Source organism: Mauremys reevesii, linkage group 1 (genome assembly GCF_016161935.1).
Source record: "Mauremys reevesii isolate NIE-2019 linkage group 1, ASM1616193v1, whole genome shotgun sequence".
Taxonomy (NCBI): Eukaryota; Metazoa; Chordata; order Testudines; family Geoemydidae; genus Mauremys; species Mauremys reevesii.
Genome location: NC_052623.1, coordinates 159,125,874 through 159,142,187, shown reverse-complemented (window position 1 = coordinate 159,142,187; position 16,314 = coordinate 159,125,874). Strand labels below are relative to the sequence as shown.

Below are 16,314 nucleotides of genomic sequence, written 5' to 3'. Positions count from 1 at the left end.
TGATCTCTGGCTTCAAAAGTCAGTTAACTGATAAAGGCATGTGTCTGAAGGAACATCTCCACTAGCTCACTCAGTAAAGGAAACTAATAAAACATATGGGCATAGCTGTTGCCAATCATTCAGCAGAGGATGTGTATAGGGGCACATGCGAGCTACTCCATCATTCACATAATAGACATAAGTATATTTAAAAAAAGAATAAGCATCTTCAAAGATGAACATTAATATTTTTTGGAGATTAAAAAATAGCATCTTCACAAATTGTCCAGCTTCTGCTGGACAGGAGTCCCTGAGTCAGTCTTGAACTCATTCATATTGAGCAAGTCATACATAATTCCACTGGCTGAGCAAAAATGTCTCTTTTTTGGATGTCTGTTTTAATTTCTGTATGTAATAGCTTTGCAAGGTGTACTCCATATTTAAATTCTTACACTTCTTGGTTTAAAATATTATTTTTAAATATATATAAAATATTAAAATGTGAAATACTTTAATTTTTGTAACATATTCTTAATACTTTTAATTGTTTAGACATATACAAATATATATTTTTTAAATCATGTTTGCATATTGTTTACAACAGATATCGCAATTTCCGCACCTTCACTTCTCCACGACCAGCCCAGTTCTCTTGCTTAGCAGTGGACTCCAGTGGTGAGATTATTTCAGCTGGTTCCCAGGACTCGTTTGACATATTTGTCTGGTCAATGCAGAGTGGCAGACTGTTAGATGTAAGGATTGTTCTAGAACGTTCACTATTAAAATAGAAAACACTGTGGTTATGTTAAGTATCTTTTAGGTTAGTTAACCCTGTCTGAGGGTTATGTGTTGTGGAGGAGATGCAGCTATATGTATAAACCCACATTAACCGCCTTCTCCTCTCCTTCTCCCCCCCCCCCCCCCCCCCGGGCAATCTATAATTTGGTATCTCTGGACTATGCTACTTTTGTGTCTGTGGGGAACGGGTTAATTTTCAGCATTCTTGAATGGCTGATTAAGAGCAACCTAGGAAAAGTCTGCTGGACCTTTCTGGCTGCTGAGTGAGCACAGCTAGTGCATAAATGACTTCTTATTGAAGGGAAAGAGGGAAGAGGTATACAGCCAGAAAGAGGGCTGATAGACTGACTACACTAAAGTGTGGTACCTTGCAGAGGGTTAGACTGAACACAACACTAGCAGTTGAGAAACCCTCTCCTCTCCATGCCCACCATCACCTCTTGGAACAAGAACTGAGCCTGTGTTGTCCACTTCATTATGACGTAGAAGTTGTAGGAAGAATCTCAAGACTAGAATACAGCCTGAGGACGTCCTTGCTACAGTGCGGAGCTGGACCATACTCTGCTCATGGCAGGCTGGGAGCAATAGAAGTGAAGAGCTTGTGGTTTTAATGAAAAAGTTTGGGGTTAAATTCCCCACTGTGGCTTAAAAATTCTGGATTCTTCTCAGAGGCTTGTTACTTAAGGAAAGACATGACTGTGAAGTGGCATGTTCACCACCTCCATGGCTTCCACTTGCATACTGGACAAGAGTATGGCCACGCCTTAGACATCCACACTAATGTGAAAGCAAACTAGGTGAAAAAACCCGGTTGACTGACCATGGAGTAGCTTACTGAGCGCAGGCAGTCAGTAAGGATAGCAGATGAATAGCAGGGAGAAATGTGTGGAAGTCCTGTACTCCAGTATTGCCTTTTTTTCAAACACCTGTTTCTGCAGTTGGGGGTTTAAAAAAAGAAAGTGACATGAATTTCCTTTCCTAATTGGAATGTATGTAAATGTGAAACAACAGATGTGCTTGTAGAGTATTTTTTTATATTTTTATTGCTTACCTTTTAATCAGAATTGCAACAGGGACTTTGATTCAGAAAACAGCAAATTGTGAAATGGTTTCAGCAGTAGGCCAGCCTTAATCTCTGGAGAAATGATCTACTTATCAATTCCTCTGGCTAGTTAGTTATACATTAGAATTCAGGAATATAATGGATTTTTTTTAAGTTGATCGTCTTTCACCAAAGTTACCTAGTTTCTATTTCCTGTTCTTTTAAGATCCAAAGGAAGTCTTTTCCCATCTCTGTACACAGGAATGTACCTGCATAACATCCCTTGTATTGAAAAAATAATATGCTCCTAAACATATGTAGTAAGGGTGTCCGCAGCCTGTGTACATAATCACGGTTTTTGCCACATGATTATATGTTGAACTCAGTTTAATTTAATTATTCCATATTATTTTTTTCTTACTCCATTAGGTCTTATCAGGCCATGAAGGTCCCATCAGTAGTCTGTGTTTTAACCCAATGAAGAGTCTCTTAGCTAGTGCCTCTTGGGATAAAACAGTCAGACTCTGGGATATGTTTGATAGCTGGAGAACCAAGGAGACACTAACACTGAACTCAGATGGTAAATTTCATTTCATTCTATCTAACGTGTCACCTAGAGGCAGTTATGTATGATCTGTGTTATTCCATCAAAAATATATTGAGAATATCTGTAGTTGGTGAGGTCAATCGGTCATTTATTCCTGGGGAAATTCTGTGCCACTGCACGCATGCAGAATTTGTGTCCCGTGCAGATTTCTTTGCTTCCCTGCAGAAAAATGACTTTCTGATGGGGAAGCAAAGGGAAGAAGCAAGATCAGCCATGCACCCCTCCCCAGCATGGGTGCGTTGTTTTGGGCGCCTGGAGCAGCCAGCAGACAGGTAAATCACTGCAGGGGGTGGGGGCTGGGGACACCCCGGCGGGTGCCAGGTCAGTCCACCCCCCCATCCATCCAATCCCCCTGCATCCGGATGCCCCCAGGCCCAGACCCCCCCGCACTGATCCTCATCCCCCGCACCCAGAGCACCCTGCTGAGCCCTGGCACCCGGCCGATGGCTTCTACCCTGAGCTGGGCTCAGCTCCTAGTCCTGGCTAGGGTGGGGGAGAGGCGCACTTCCCTTGCACGGAGTGGCTGGGTCAGACACCCCAAGAAACCTCTGGTTCTGTACACCCTCCCGCCCGCTTTATGCCCCCATCGCTCCTCAGCTGTGTGGGGAGGGGTCACTGTATGGGGAACTGCTCCCACATTCAGCCAACCCACGTGCATCTGTACCCCCATATCCAGACCCCTCTGCCGAGCCTGACCTCTGCATCCAGACCACCCCCGGTCGAGCCCCACCACCGTGCACCCAGACTTCCCCATGCACTCGAAACCCCATCCTGACGAGCCCCAACCAGCGGTACCGAAAGTCCCTTTCCCCTAGCAACCAGACTCCCCTCTGAGGCCCAGCTAATTTCACCTGGACCTCCCTGCAGAGTCCCATTGTCCCTGTACCTGGAACCCCCCAATGAGCCCCTGTGCATCTGGATCCCCCACACCCAGATTTCCCCCTACAGTAAGCCCGTCCACACTTGGATCCTGCTGGGTTGAGCCTGCCTGCCCAAGCCTGGTGCGGAGTTGCTAGCCCTGGTGAGTTGCTTCACCTGCTACTCCTGAGGAAATTCTGCACCAAAAAATTAAAAATTCAGCTCACAATGTTTTAAAATTTATTTGTCAATAAATAAATGTGGAGACAGCATGGCAGTGGGGAGCACAGGCCACTGGCTGCACAAAGGTGGACGATCACTCTGCAGCCCAACCCCTCCCACACCGGATGCAGATCTCTGGGGCAGGCCTGGCCCTTGCGCTCTGTCAGGGTCAGGTGCAGCCTCACCAAGGACTCTGTGTCCTGGGAGGTGATCTCCCATCTTTGCAGCCAGTGGCCTGCACTCCCCACTGCCATGCTGGAGCCTCCACATTGATTTATTGACACATAAAATTTTCAGCATTTTTAAATATTGTGAGCAGATTTAAAAAAAAAAATTGGTGCAGAATTCCCTCAGGAGTAAGCATTTTATTTGCCAATCTCAGCCTGTAGTTTTCATTGCTGCTGTTTCACATTATTTGGAAACAGTCAATAGCTCAAAAAACCTTTGGTGCTAGCTACCTGGGTTTTTAGTCAGCTTAGCATTGTGTTTTGTTACAAAAATGTGAATGTGTACTCTCTTATTTTAAATCTTGTTTAGTAGAGTCCAGAAAAAATGTGTTAAGTCTGAAGTACATTTTTATTCATCAACCAAATTCTCTGCAGTTCTTGTTGTTGCTTTCCGCCCTGATGGCAATGAACTTGCGGTTGCTGCCCTGGATGGACAGATAACTTTCTGGGATCATGAAAATGCAGTGCAGACTGGATCAATTGAAGGAAGACACGACCTTCAGATGGGAAGAAAAGAGTTGGACAAAATAACAGCCAAACAATCAGCTAAGGCAAAGTATGTAAAATATTATATAATAATAATATATGGAGATGTGCCTATCTCATAGAACTGGAAGAGATCTTGAAAGGTCATTGAGTCCAGTCCCCTGCCTTCACTAGCCAGGACCAAGTACTGTCCCTGACAGTCTTTCTCCTCCTCCCCCCCCCCATCTCCCTAAATGGCCTCCTTAAGGATTGAACTCACAACTCTGGGTTTAGCAGGCCAATGCTCCCCCCCATAGCAATGACAAGAAATTGACACTGCTCAGTACGCTTGCTTCTTACCTTTATGTGAGGGGTTCAGAGTTTCGCTGACATCTGAATATCTTGATTCTGCGATTCAGTTTTAATAACTTGAATATCTTTTGACTCAGTGTGCTGTCCATTCATTCTAGACCTTTTTTTTTTCCTGGTACCTTCATCATAGGTCAGAGTCACTCATACATCAAATCCTGAGCATCTGTTCTTTCTCCTAAACTTGATTCATTTATATCATATTAAATCTTTCATGTCATGCTGTGCATCATTTAGAAGTGAGTAAAAGGCATACACAGTTATAGTTTTGTGACTAGCTGGTATGTAGGTGATTCATTTCAGAAGATGTAATCTGAGATATCCTGCTGGTTTATTATTCGGGCAGTGTACATTTTTTTCAATGCATTAATAACAATCAACTTTAAAACAAAATCTCACAAACAATGAGCACGCCTGGTATTTGAATGCCTTTGATAAGAACTCTTTCCTCTCATCCCCTCACCCCCAAAAATGAGGCAATAACTCTTTGAAAAATATATAACTTTCAGTTGTGAACACCAGTCAGCTGCTGTCTTTGAAATAGAGCTCATCATTTAATAGTAATTTTTTTTCTGGCTCTTGTGAATCATTTTAATTGCAGATAAGACAGGTATGAAGACCTTGAGGAAGAAAGTAAATCTTTTGTAGTGGATATTTGTCTCATACATGGCTTACTGCTCACTTATGTTGATGCACATCCATCCCGTAAGCCTAATTGCAGGAGTGTATGGTACTGATGGGGTGTTAAGCAGAGGCTGGTTTGTCTTCCCTCTAAGAGACGTTCAAGCCCAGAGGGATTGCAAAATTGCATGACTGAGAGGAAAGAAAAGTGTGCTTGATGGAAAAGCCCAGGAGAATTGTTTTGCTGTCGACGTGACATGGCTGTATTACAAGTGGAGTAGTACAAACATTAAATAATCCTCACAACACCCTGTGAGGTAGGGAAGTACACCAACAAATCTGTTGAAATCTGCATTGTGATAATTCACAATAAAGAATTAGAGAAGTATTCAGTCATGGCAAAACAATTCTGTACATTAAACATGTTAAATTAATGACTGTGGAAGATTAAACTAGGAAAGGTTTTCTTTTATTCAATAGCAATTTTGGTTCATTGTCTTTCCATTGTATTGATGTTGGATGTTTGCTCAAAGCTCAGAAGTAGGGGTGAAATTATGCATTGTATATTTTTTCAGATCTTTCACTACTCTTTGTTATTCAGCTGATGGCCAGTCTATTCTGGCAGGAGGATTATCAAAGTTCGTCTGTATTTATCATGTGAAGGAACAGATTCTTATGAAGAAATTTGAAATCTCATGTAATCTTTCTTTAGATGCCATGGAGGTAAGTGACTTTATTTTTTTTAAGACTGTTTGTGTTTTTGGTATAGTGTCTGATAAATGAGGTTTGCATTAGGAATATTTCATTACTTACCGGTAAGTGGGAGTTCTTTTTGTTGGTACTGGGTAGGAGACAGTCACAGGTGAAAACACCAAAAGAGAGCATAAAATTGCATAACTGGCTGCTTTTGGGTTTCTTCTAGTCCAGTAAAGTGCTTGGTCTTGAAAGTGCAGTTTTCTTGAAAATGAATGACAGTAAAGTCAATTTGCAATTGCATTGCATTTCAAGAATGTGAGATTTTAAAATTAATGACAATCTTGTACTGAATAATTTTCTTTGTGAACAACATATTTGTGCCAAAGAATGGATGCAGTGGGGGGAGGGGGCACAAAAGTTAGAATTATGAACGTAATCTGACAGTATTGTCAAATGCAAATGTGTTCAGTTAATTTAAAAGTAACTACAGTATTGCAATATCTTCCATCACTCTTCCCTTCTTGCTAGGAGCTCTTAGATCTCCACTTCTCATTCTCCTTACCTTGAATTGTCATGGCCACTCTCTGAGGAGGGCTGACCTGGGCTTTCTTTGAAACTCATTAATGAACACTCCTAAATCAAGCAGAGGTTGTTGTAAGGTAAACTGAGAGCACTCCCTCCCTCACCAATGGCTGAGCATTGACTCCACAGTACTGCAAGCTTCAGTTTCTTCTAGGAGTTGGAGAAGGCTCTTGGATGAAAGTACAAAGCAATAACCATTAGGTGACTGGGCTAGCCCATTAAATGTTTGTGAATTGCTCAGTCAATCCTGTTCAGAAGTCTCTCTATATATCAGAGGTTCCCAAACTTTTTACATCACGCTCCCCCTCCTTACCCATGTTCCTCCTCCCCCCCGAGCCGGGGCCTACCCGTGCCCCCCGAACATTCCTCTGCGCCCTCCCTAGGGGGGAACGCCCCACAGTTTGGGGACCTCTGCTATACATGTATTATTGAGATACAGGGAAATGTGTTATGTTGGAGAGGAGAAGTATTTTAGCAAATGGAATATGAATATTTTTCAGGAATACTTGGATCGTAGGAAAATGACTGAATTTGGCAGCATGGCGCTGATTGATGATGGGGCTGGGGATGAGGATGGTGTTGCCATTGCTCTTCCAGGTGTAAAGAGAGGTAAGTTCAGTTCTTAATCCCACTGTTAGTAACACTGCTTTTTGCCCTTAACTCCATGGGATAAAAAAACCTTCAACTCTGGGTCAGTGTGGGATGGACAAGGGATGCTATTAGACATGTCCACCACCCTGCCAAAATTGTTAAAGCTAGTTTGAAAATATTGTGCAGATGTAATAATCGGTGACCTGTTGTTGAATACTTTCTCACAGAGGTAATAGGAAACAGATGCACTGTGGCTTAATGAGTAGAGCATAAGGCTGGCACTCAGACTGGAGTTCAGTGCCTGGCTCTGCCAGTGACCTGCTTTATGACTTGGGGCAAGTCATTTTCTTCCCTCTGTTTCTCCTACACTTTCTGTCTTGTGACTAGAAGCTCTTCGAGGCAGAGACTGTCTCCGTGTGTGAAGCGCCTAACACAATGGGGCCCCGTTCTCAGCTGAGGCCTCTGGAGGCTGTTGTAATAGAAGATGACTGATTACATTTGAGTGTGTGATGAACATCATGTCCAAAGTAGTACATGGCACATTGGTATTGCTCATGTTTGAGATCAGAATAACAGGATGATAAGGAAAATAGCAAAGTAACCTATGAGCCAAAAGGAAATATGATCCCTCAGGATTTTTTTAAGTGATCTGTTGGTATCTGTTACCTTACCAATATCTATCATGCTTGCCATGCCAGCAGTTCTGAACCTATCACATAATGGTTCAGCATGCCTTTGTCAGACATGTTTCTGCTGATTCAGCGACAGTAACTCCAGGGTAAGAGTTCGTATCCACAGTGTGAATATTTAGTTGGATGTGTTGAAGACTTGCTTCTCATTTCTTGTTTCAGGTGACATGAGCTCTCGGCACTTTAAACCAGAGATAAGAGTGACATGCCTCCGTTTCTCTCCTACTGGTGGGTGTTAACAGTAAATGTAGTTTATCAGTCACGTTGAGTCTCCCACCACCCCCCACCCCTGCAGAAGGACTGAGCAGTGGATGAGAACTGATAGATGTGAGCCTCTAATTTCTTAATCATTAGTTCAAATTCACCCCAGGTTTAGGGTGATATAAAGACATTATCATGTCTCTGGTGGCTCCCCAGAGGCTATGTGAAATGAGTTGGTGCCTCAGTCCAGTCACAGAAAGCACCTTGCAGAAACCACTGTTGCTAATATTGTCACTTATTGGCCCCCTTATTGGTATTCTCTGTCCGTAGCGGTGATCCCTCCAGAACATGTTACAGTGTTGTGTATTGAGCATATTGTTGCCTGCGTTGTTCCTGTGTTCTGGATAACCAGAAGATTTAAGTTCATAGTGCTGTCAAGGTGGCACCTTTCACAGACAGTGTTTGATCAATAAAACCATCTATAGTATTGAGACACCACCTCTTCCCAAATCATTTTAAACAAGCATGGGAAACAGTCTTCATTGTTCATCACTGCTCCCCAGAAAAAAACAAGTGTGTTGTGTTTAAATATCAACTGCCGCTTCTCTTTTAGGACGAAGCTGGGCAGCGACCACCACAGAAGGCCTTCTCATCTACTCACTAGACTCCGGACTAATCTTTGATCCATTTGAGTTGGACATTGACATCACACCTAGCAGTGTGCGCAAAGTGCTGAGTCAGAAGGAGTACACCATGGCCATCGTCATGGCCTTCCGACTGAATGAGAAGAAATTAATTCAAGAGGTTATAGAGACTGTACCGTGTAATGAAGGTAAGCAGGGCTCCCCTAAAGTTTGATTAGGCTAATTTGAGATCCAGATGTGTAACCCCCCTTTGAGCTCAAGTCTGAGGGCAGAGTGTAGCCCTTAAACTTCCCTTTATTACCAAACATTTTATATTACAGCAAACCTACTGCATGTTTATGGAATGTTGTATTAATTCAGGACACTAGTCCTTTCTACCTCAGTACTGATATGTCTAAAGAGGAAGGGGGAGAGAGTCTTGCAGCTGAAAGTAAGACTGAAAGTCAAGAAATATAATTTCTGTTTCCTCTCTGCCACTCTCCTTTTTGATCTTGCACAAGTCACTTAACCTCCTCTCTGTTCCTTAGGTTTATATCTGTAAAATGGGGATAATGTTCACTTCACAGGGCTCATGTGTGGCTTAATTCCTGAATCACAGAGTACTTTCAGATGTTTGAATAGAAATGGCTATAGAAGTCATTGTTCTTATTGTATATAATAAAAAAGGCATATTTTACTATTACACATTACAGTGCATACAGGCTGCTAAGTAATCACTTATTTGGGGACATAATTTTCCTGAACCAAAGAGCTTAAAATGTAACTTCACAAACATAGGAACAGGAGACTGAACGTGTTCAAATAAAAATGTCGTGAAGTAAATAAATCTTATGCGCTGATATTTTTATGTGGCAAGGAAGGAAGGAGGGAAGAATATAGAGTACAGAAGTCAATGGTGAGAAGATGCAGGTTTCTTGCGTTGGTGTAAGAGCGTGGACGCTTGGCACACCAGGAAAGGGATGCTGTTCTGGGTATGGGGAGCAGCATAGAAAAAGGCATAAAGGCAAGAAGGGGAGGAAGCGACAAGAGTGAGCAGGGTGTGGGGTTGGGATGGGTAGTGATCAGAAATGAAGGCAGGAGGGGAGGCAGCCTTAGAACTGAGGATGAGGAGTTGGAATTTCAGGCAGAAAGAAACATAGGATAGGAAAGGAATTCAGGAAGCAGGTACACCTCTACCCCGATACAATGCGGTCCTCAGGAGACAAAAAATCTCACCGCATTATAGGTGAGACCGCGTTATATCAAACTTGTTTTGGCCCTTGTTGGTTCCTTGTTCCCTGACCGCCCCCTCCAGAGACCCCCATCCCTAATCACCACCAGGACCCCACCTTCTAACCAACCCTCCTGCCCCCTGACTGCTCCGACCCCTATCCACACCACCCCTTGACAGGCACTCACCAGCAGCGGCGGGAAGCGGAGCAACGCGGCCCCAGCCCACTCTGCTTTCCTTGCCCTTGCCCCGGCCCCGGCCCCAGCCATATTGCTGGGGGGTGGCTGGGGAAAGGTCCTGCACTCACCTGCCTGGCGGGAAGCGGAGCGCCACAGCTGGGAGCTGGTGGAGTGGAGCTGGCTGGGGCTGCGTCGCTCCGCTTCCCACCGCAGGTGAGTGTGGAGGGCGTCCTTTCCCCAACCTCCCCGCACTCACCGGCGGCGGGAAGCGAAGCAGCCCAGCCCCAGCCAGATCGACTCTGCCAGCTCCCAGCCATGGTGCTCCACTTCCTGCCGCAGGTGAGTGCAGGACCTTTCCCCAGCCCTGGGGCTGGGGCAAGGAAAGCGGAGGGGACTGGGGCCGTGTTGCTCCGCTTCCCGCCGCAGGTGAGTGCGGAGAGGTTGGGGAAAGGACGTCCCCCATTCTCACCTGTGGCAGGAAGCGGAGCGCTGCGGCTGGGAGCTGGCGGAGTGGAGCAGGCTGGGGCCGGGCTGCTACGCTTCCGCCGCTGCTGGGGTGAGTGCGGGAGGGATCCCTTACCCCAAGCCCCCTCCGCCCAGCAACACAGCTGGGGCCGGGGCGAGGGAAGCAGAGCGGGCTGCTCCCATCCCCCTGCTAATCCCCCGGGCCACTCTGGGACTGCAGGGCCCCCAAAAGTGCCCTCCCACAGCTCCTGTCCCTCAGACCCTGGGGGGTGGGGAGCCCCTGACTGCCCCCAAACCCCTCTGCTCCGGCCTGGCCCGGCACCCTTAACACGCTGCTCAAAGCAGCGTGTCAGAGCTTTACTGCCTTGTATGCGAACCCGCATTCTATCAGGTCGTGTTATATCAGGGTAGAGGTGTAGTAGGGGAGGAATGTGGTGGTGGTAGAAGAGGAAGGCTATTTTAGCTGTTTTATGTTGGACTGAGGGGAGAGTCAGGAAGGCTGGGGAGAATCCAATCTAGGTTGGGGAGAGCCATGCTATGAACCAGGGTTTTGGCAATAGGGCAGTGGTGGCCAACCTGAGCCTGAGTAGGAGCCAGAATTTACCAATGTACCGTACGTTGCCAAAGAGCCAAAGTCAACAGCCCGCCCATCGGCTCCCCCGCCTGCTCCCAGCGCCTCCCGCCCACCGGCAGCCCTGCCAATCTGCACCTCCCGCTCCCTTCCCGCACCTCCTGACCAGCTGTTTCGTGGCATGCAGGAGGCTCTGGAGGGGAGTGGGGGAGAGTAGCGAGGGCACGGCAGGCTCAGGGGAGGGGGCCGGGAAGGGGTGGAGTGGGGGCAGGGCCTGTGGCCGAGCCAGGGGTAGAGCAGTGAGCACCCCCAGCACATTGGAAAGTTGGTGCCTGTAGCTCCAGCCCCGGAGTCTGTGCCTATACAAGGAGCCACATATTAACTTCTGAAGAGCTGCATGTGGCTCTGGAACCACAAGTTGGCCACCCCTGCAATAGAGGATTGGGAGGATTTTAGAATTGTTATACTTAAGCCATGGAACTCATTGCAGTGACGTATCAGAGAGTTCAAGGGCTTGTGGGGATTCAAAAAAGGGATTATCCATTTACAAGGATGATGACAAAATTCAGAATTACATTGGATGGGATCTTTATTTGGAAGGGTTATAAATAAGGCTATGATTTTAGCATCGGGCTTTTTATTAAAGTCATGGACAGGATGCTGGAAATAAACAAGCACGGAAATGGACACACAGTAATCCAGTAACAAAGCCCGAACCTTGCTGCCCAAGGCTGAAGCCAAAGAACTCTGACATCTCTTAAAACCATGGAAGCCGTGACCTCGATGACAGAAACATAGCCTTAGTTGTAAATCCTCATGCTTCAGGGCATTGTCATCTACTAACAAACAGAGGTTAGGAAGAAACTTCTTTTGTGGGCAGGTTATCTTAATGCTTTCCTCTGAAGCATCCTATACTGGCCAGTGTTGGGAACAGAAACACTGAATGAGATGGAGCACTGGTCTGATCTGCTGTGGCAGTTCCTATAAAGTGAGAAGTGGCAAGATTTTGCCAGAGCCTGGATGTGCAGAGAGAAGGAAAGGGTGGAGTGAAGGATGATGGAGAAAAGGTGAAGGTAGTTGAGGTTTTAATAGAAAATAAACATTATGGCAGACCCTGTTTTGGGGCAGATAGGAAGATCTTGCTTTTAAGTGCTGTGGAGGTTGGAAAATTCAGAGAGCAGTAACTTACTTTCTGAAGGGCTGGCAAGTGATGTTCACAATACTGGCAGGTTACCTCCTGTCAGGTGACGCGGAATAGTAGAACTGGGATAGTCTCTGAAACGGCATCTCCTCAATTTTCCTTCCCTTTCCTCCCACCCCGTTATTCCAGTTGAAAGCTTGATGGGTTGGGTTTTTTTTTTTTAAACAGTTGATGTTGTCTGCTCATCACTCCCAGAGCTGTATGTGGAGAAGGTGCTAGAGTTTCTAGCCTCTGCCTTTGAGACATCTCATCACTTGGAATTCTATCTTACTTGGGCTCAGCGGTTACTGATGCTACATGGACAGAAGTTAAAAACAAGGTGAGTGAACTTGAAAATCAAAACACAGACTATTGGACATTTTAAGCTAAAGTTTAAAATATTTGTGAGACAGTTAAGAGGCTTCCAGCAACTATCTTTCAGATTCTGTATTGAAACATACAGCCAAATACTTGATTATTATGACTTCCCATTGACCAGTATAGGTTGAAATGTGAGTATTTGGGAGACATAACATGATTCCTGCAGTAAAGTTGCAGAGGAGGGTCTCGTAGATTGTAGGTAGAACTTTGTTTGAACTTCTAGCTTTAGGTAATAAATGCATAAAGCTATAATGAGCTGTAAGAAGACTTGTGGGAACACTGTTCTTAAACAATTATTTACATTTGATGCCATTGACATCCAGTTGGGCAGTGCTTCATACCTAAGCATGCTGACTTTGTAGACTTTGCTTATATTTTTTGTAGTCTGTCAATTAATCACAGTTAACGCCTGTGATTAACTGAAAACAAAATTAACACATTAATTGCATACCTCTGGGTGGGGAGGGAGGCATCGGGGGCGGGGAAAGCCTGAAGCCCCGAGCTGGACTGGAACCCCGCATCCCGAGAGAGGCTGAAGACTGAAGCCCAGAGCCCCTAGCCCAGTGGTTCTCAAACTTTTGTACTGGTGACCCCTTTCACAGCAAGCCTCTGAGTGTGACCCCCCCCCCCCCTTATAAATTAAAAACACTTTTTTATGTATTTAACACCATTAGAAATGCTGGAGGCAAAGCGGGGTTTGGGATGGAGGCTGACAGCTCGTTCCCCCCCCTCCTCCCATAATAACCTCACAACCCCCTGAGGGGTCCCAATCCCCAGTTTGAGAACCCCTGCCCTAGCCTATATTTGAAAATATAGAAAACCTATACAAATATTTAAATAAATGGTATTCTATTGTTGTTTAATTGTGCAATTAAAACTGCAACTAATGGAGTTAATTTTTTTTTTAAATCTTGCGCTTAATAGGGATTATTATTTTTTTTTTAATCACTTGACAGCCCTAGTTTTTTGGAAAGCAATGTAATAATTTCTGTATTCTGCATTCCTGCCTAGTTCCTTTCAGGCAATTAGACAAGATATGAGTGTTACATTCAGCCCAACTTTCTTTTAGAGTGTTTGGGCGATTGAAATGAAGATACTGGGCAAATTAAAAATCTGACAGCTCTTCCCAACTACTATTTGGGAGTCACCGTAGACCTGAAGAAGAAACAATTATGTATTTCTTTCCTTGCTGCTGTGGGGTGAAGAATGAGTAGTTATTCACGCATCATGCCATCATTTAATGAATCCAAAATGGCAATGATTCTTTCTTTTGTTTTGTTACAGAGTAGCAGTGGATAGTTTGTAAAGTCCAAATTCCTGCCTTGCTTTTCTGGAATTTATACCTTGAGTCAACTTCATCATCATGATAGCAAAGAGAATCAACTCGGAAAAGTTGCCATTTGACCTCAAAATGGAACGGTTTCTGGGGCTGACTTTTACATTGGTGTTGGGGAGGGAGAAGCATTTGACTAGCTCAGCTGAAGTAACATGAGTGATAAATTGCACATATATGTTGTACTGAGCTAAAATTGTACACCGGTTTATTGGTGGACACAGCACAAAGTTACAAGGTCACTTGCTTTTATTCAGTGATATTTTAGATTTAGAACGTAGATATGTAAAAATGACCTAACAATATATAACAGGCTTTTTTTTAATTTTGAAGAATAATGTTGAAAAGGGATTCTAGAAATCCATGTGTAAATACAGGCTACACAGTTAATTGCTTGCTTTCTCCTTTATAGGTCAGGGAAGCTGCTGCCCATGATTCAGTTCCTTCAGAAGAGCATCCAACGTCACTTTGAAGATGTTTCTAAACTGTACGTATTGCTGTCCTTCAAATCTTTTTAAAACTTAAACCATAGTCTTGTACAAAAGCTTAAGGCTATTGAATGTTAGGAAGGAAAATTTGTGTGATGTACTTAGATGAAGCAGAACCTACCATTTAATGTTTTTTTCTTCTGGTGACTTGTTTTTACAGCTGTGAATGGAATCGCTATAATATTAAATATGCTTTGGCCATTTCCCAACAACGGGGCATGAAACGTCCCGCAGAAACATCAGTGAGTGAAGAGGAGTTGGAGGATTCTAACAGCGATTATCTTATGGAAGAGGCAAGCACGCATTCATAGGACAACTGATTTTCCCTTAATTTTCCTATTTCTTTTTGTTTTTTGGGGACCTACAGAAGCAATCACTTGCGCCAGTGGTATTCGCTGAGATTAAGTGGCCCTCATAGTGGCTTATTTTGTATATGTTGTGATATAGGCTTGGAGTAATCTGCAAAGATACAGAAGCTGGTTCGATTTAGGACAGCCAAAGTGTAGTCCATACAGTCCCTAAAACATGGCTTATGGCCTCCCTCTTCCCGTAACTGAGGGAGCGAGGACGAACCTGATCAGCTAGATTTGTATCTGAACTCAAACAAGAAGATACTTGTGTTCATCTGTCAAAAAAGTTAAAAGTGCAAGTAAAATTGTTTGGTGCGTTTATTTTTGATAAAATGTATATACATATACAGGCATTTTAGGTATTGCAAGTCACTCTCTGAAGTCTTTGCTGTCACAATATTTCTGTGCCCCTGGATTAAACTCTTTTTTAGTCATTTGTGTGTGTCATTTTTCATGAAATATTTGGAGGGTTGCATATTGACCTCAACTCATTTTGAAATGTTATCCTAGTTGCATTTAATAAAATAATAATAATTTTATAAATTCTAAAATTATCCAAATTTTAAGCTGAATATTACCCCAAAAAAGGAAAAATATTTGAGATAAATGTCATACCATAGTGTGAACAAATATCTGAACAAAGATTGTGCAGTACAGCATCTGCAAGGAATTTAATTGGTTAATGATTAAGGGTATTGCAGTAAAGATTTATGTCCAGAAATTTCCAGCCTGTTGAATGCAACTTATACCACTATGTAATCAGAAGACAGTAAATATCTGAATGTTTGTTTCCTTTTTCTTTTTTTCGTTTTAACATGACAGCTGTTGTATTTTTTTTTAACAGTACAACCAGGGTTCATTAGGATGTCAGTGCAGGTTTGGGTCTCTCGGTTGCTTTAAATGTAAGTCAACATGAGCACAAGTTAATTACTTTTTTGAGATTCTGGGTATGGAAAAAACATGCACATCTCCTATGCAATATATTAAAAGATCTCTATTAGTGAAGAATATCTCACAGATTACGGATGGGGATCAATCACAAGTGATCTTCTATTGAACTGAGTTTTGGTGGGTTTGCTTTCCTCTTTCTCTCAACACTTGGCAAAAAGGTTACTGTGAAAACTGTTACAGAGAAAATGTGCATAAAAAATGTTTAGATATAGAAAAAATCAGTTTGTATGACTCAGCTGTATAAAATAAATATTGTATACTCTGGTGATCAAAGTAAATAAATATACCAGTGTAAAACTGTTTTTCCATGCTTATTCTTGCGAATGCCTGCTTCCTTCCACTATTATCCAGGACACAAATCATTTCTATTCACTTCACTGGCCATGGTGGGTAGTATTTTACATTCTTCCTACATGATTGCTTATCATTATTTATCATCAACAAAAATCTTTTCACCATAGCTGTTTTTATTTTTTGTAGTCTTCATGTCTTGCCGGTGTTGCAAGATGTCAAAAAAAGATAAAAAGTATTAAAAGAGTGAAAAAGCTGGGGGGACACATCACTCTGAATTGTTTCCCCTTTTTTTAAAAAAACTCTTCTTTTCTCAAGTGCAAA

At 43.5% G+C, this 16,314-nt stretch overlaps 1 protein-coding gene across 1 annotated transcript in view; it reads left to right on the top strand.

Annotated features, from left to right (window-relative positions):
- The window catches only part of PWP2 (PWP2 small subunit processome component), a 30,907-nt gene extending 14,940 nt beyond the window's left edge, over positions 1-15,967 (top strand). Inside the window, exons 12-21 of the mRNA XM_039520066.1 lie at positions 584-731; positions 2,249-2,399; positions 4,109-4,289; positions 5,764-5,911; positions 6,967-7,075; positions 7,909-7,974; positions 8,561-8,779; positions 12,386-12,536; positions 14,323-14,397; positions 14,559-15,967. Coding sequence (XP_039376000.1) covers positions 584-731; positions 2,249-2,399; positions 4,109-4,289; positions 5,764-5,911; positions 6,967-7,075; positions 7,909-7,974; positions 8,561-8,779; positions 12,386-12,536; positions 14,323-14,397; positions 14,559-14,709 — 1,399 coding nt within the window. The 3' untranslated portion in view covers positions 14,710-15,967. The remainder of the gene's footprint in view (positions 1-583; positions 732-2,248; positions 2,400-4,108; positions 4,290-5,763; positions 5,912-6,966; positions 7,076-7,908; positions 7,975-8,560; positions 8,780-12,385; positions 12,537-14,322; positions 14,398-14,558) is intronic.
- The last annotated feature ends 347 nt before the right edge of the window (positions 15,968-16,314 follow it).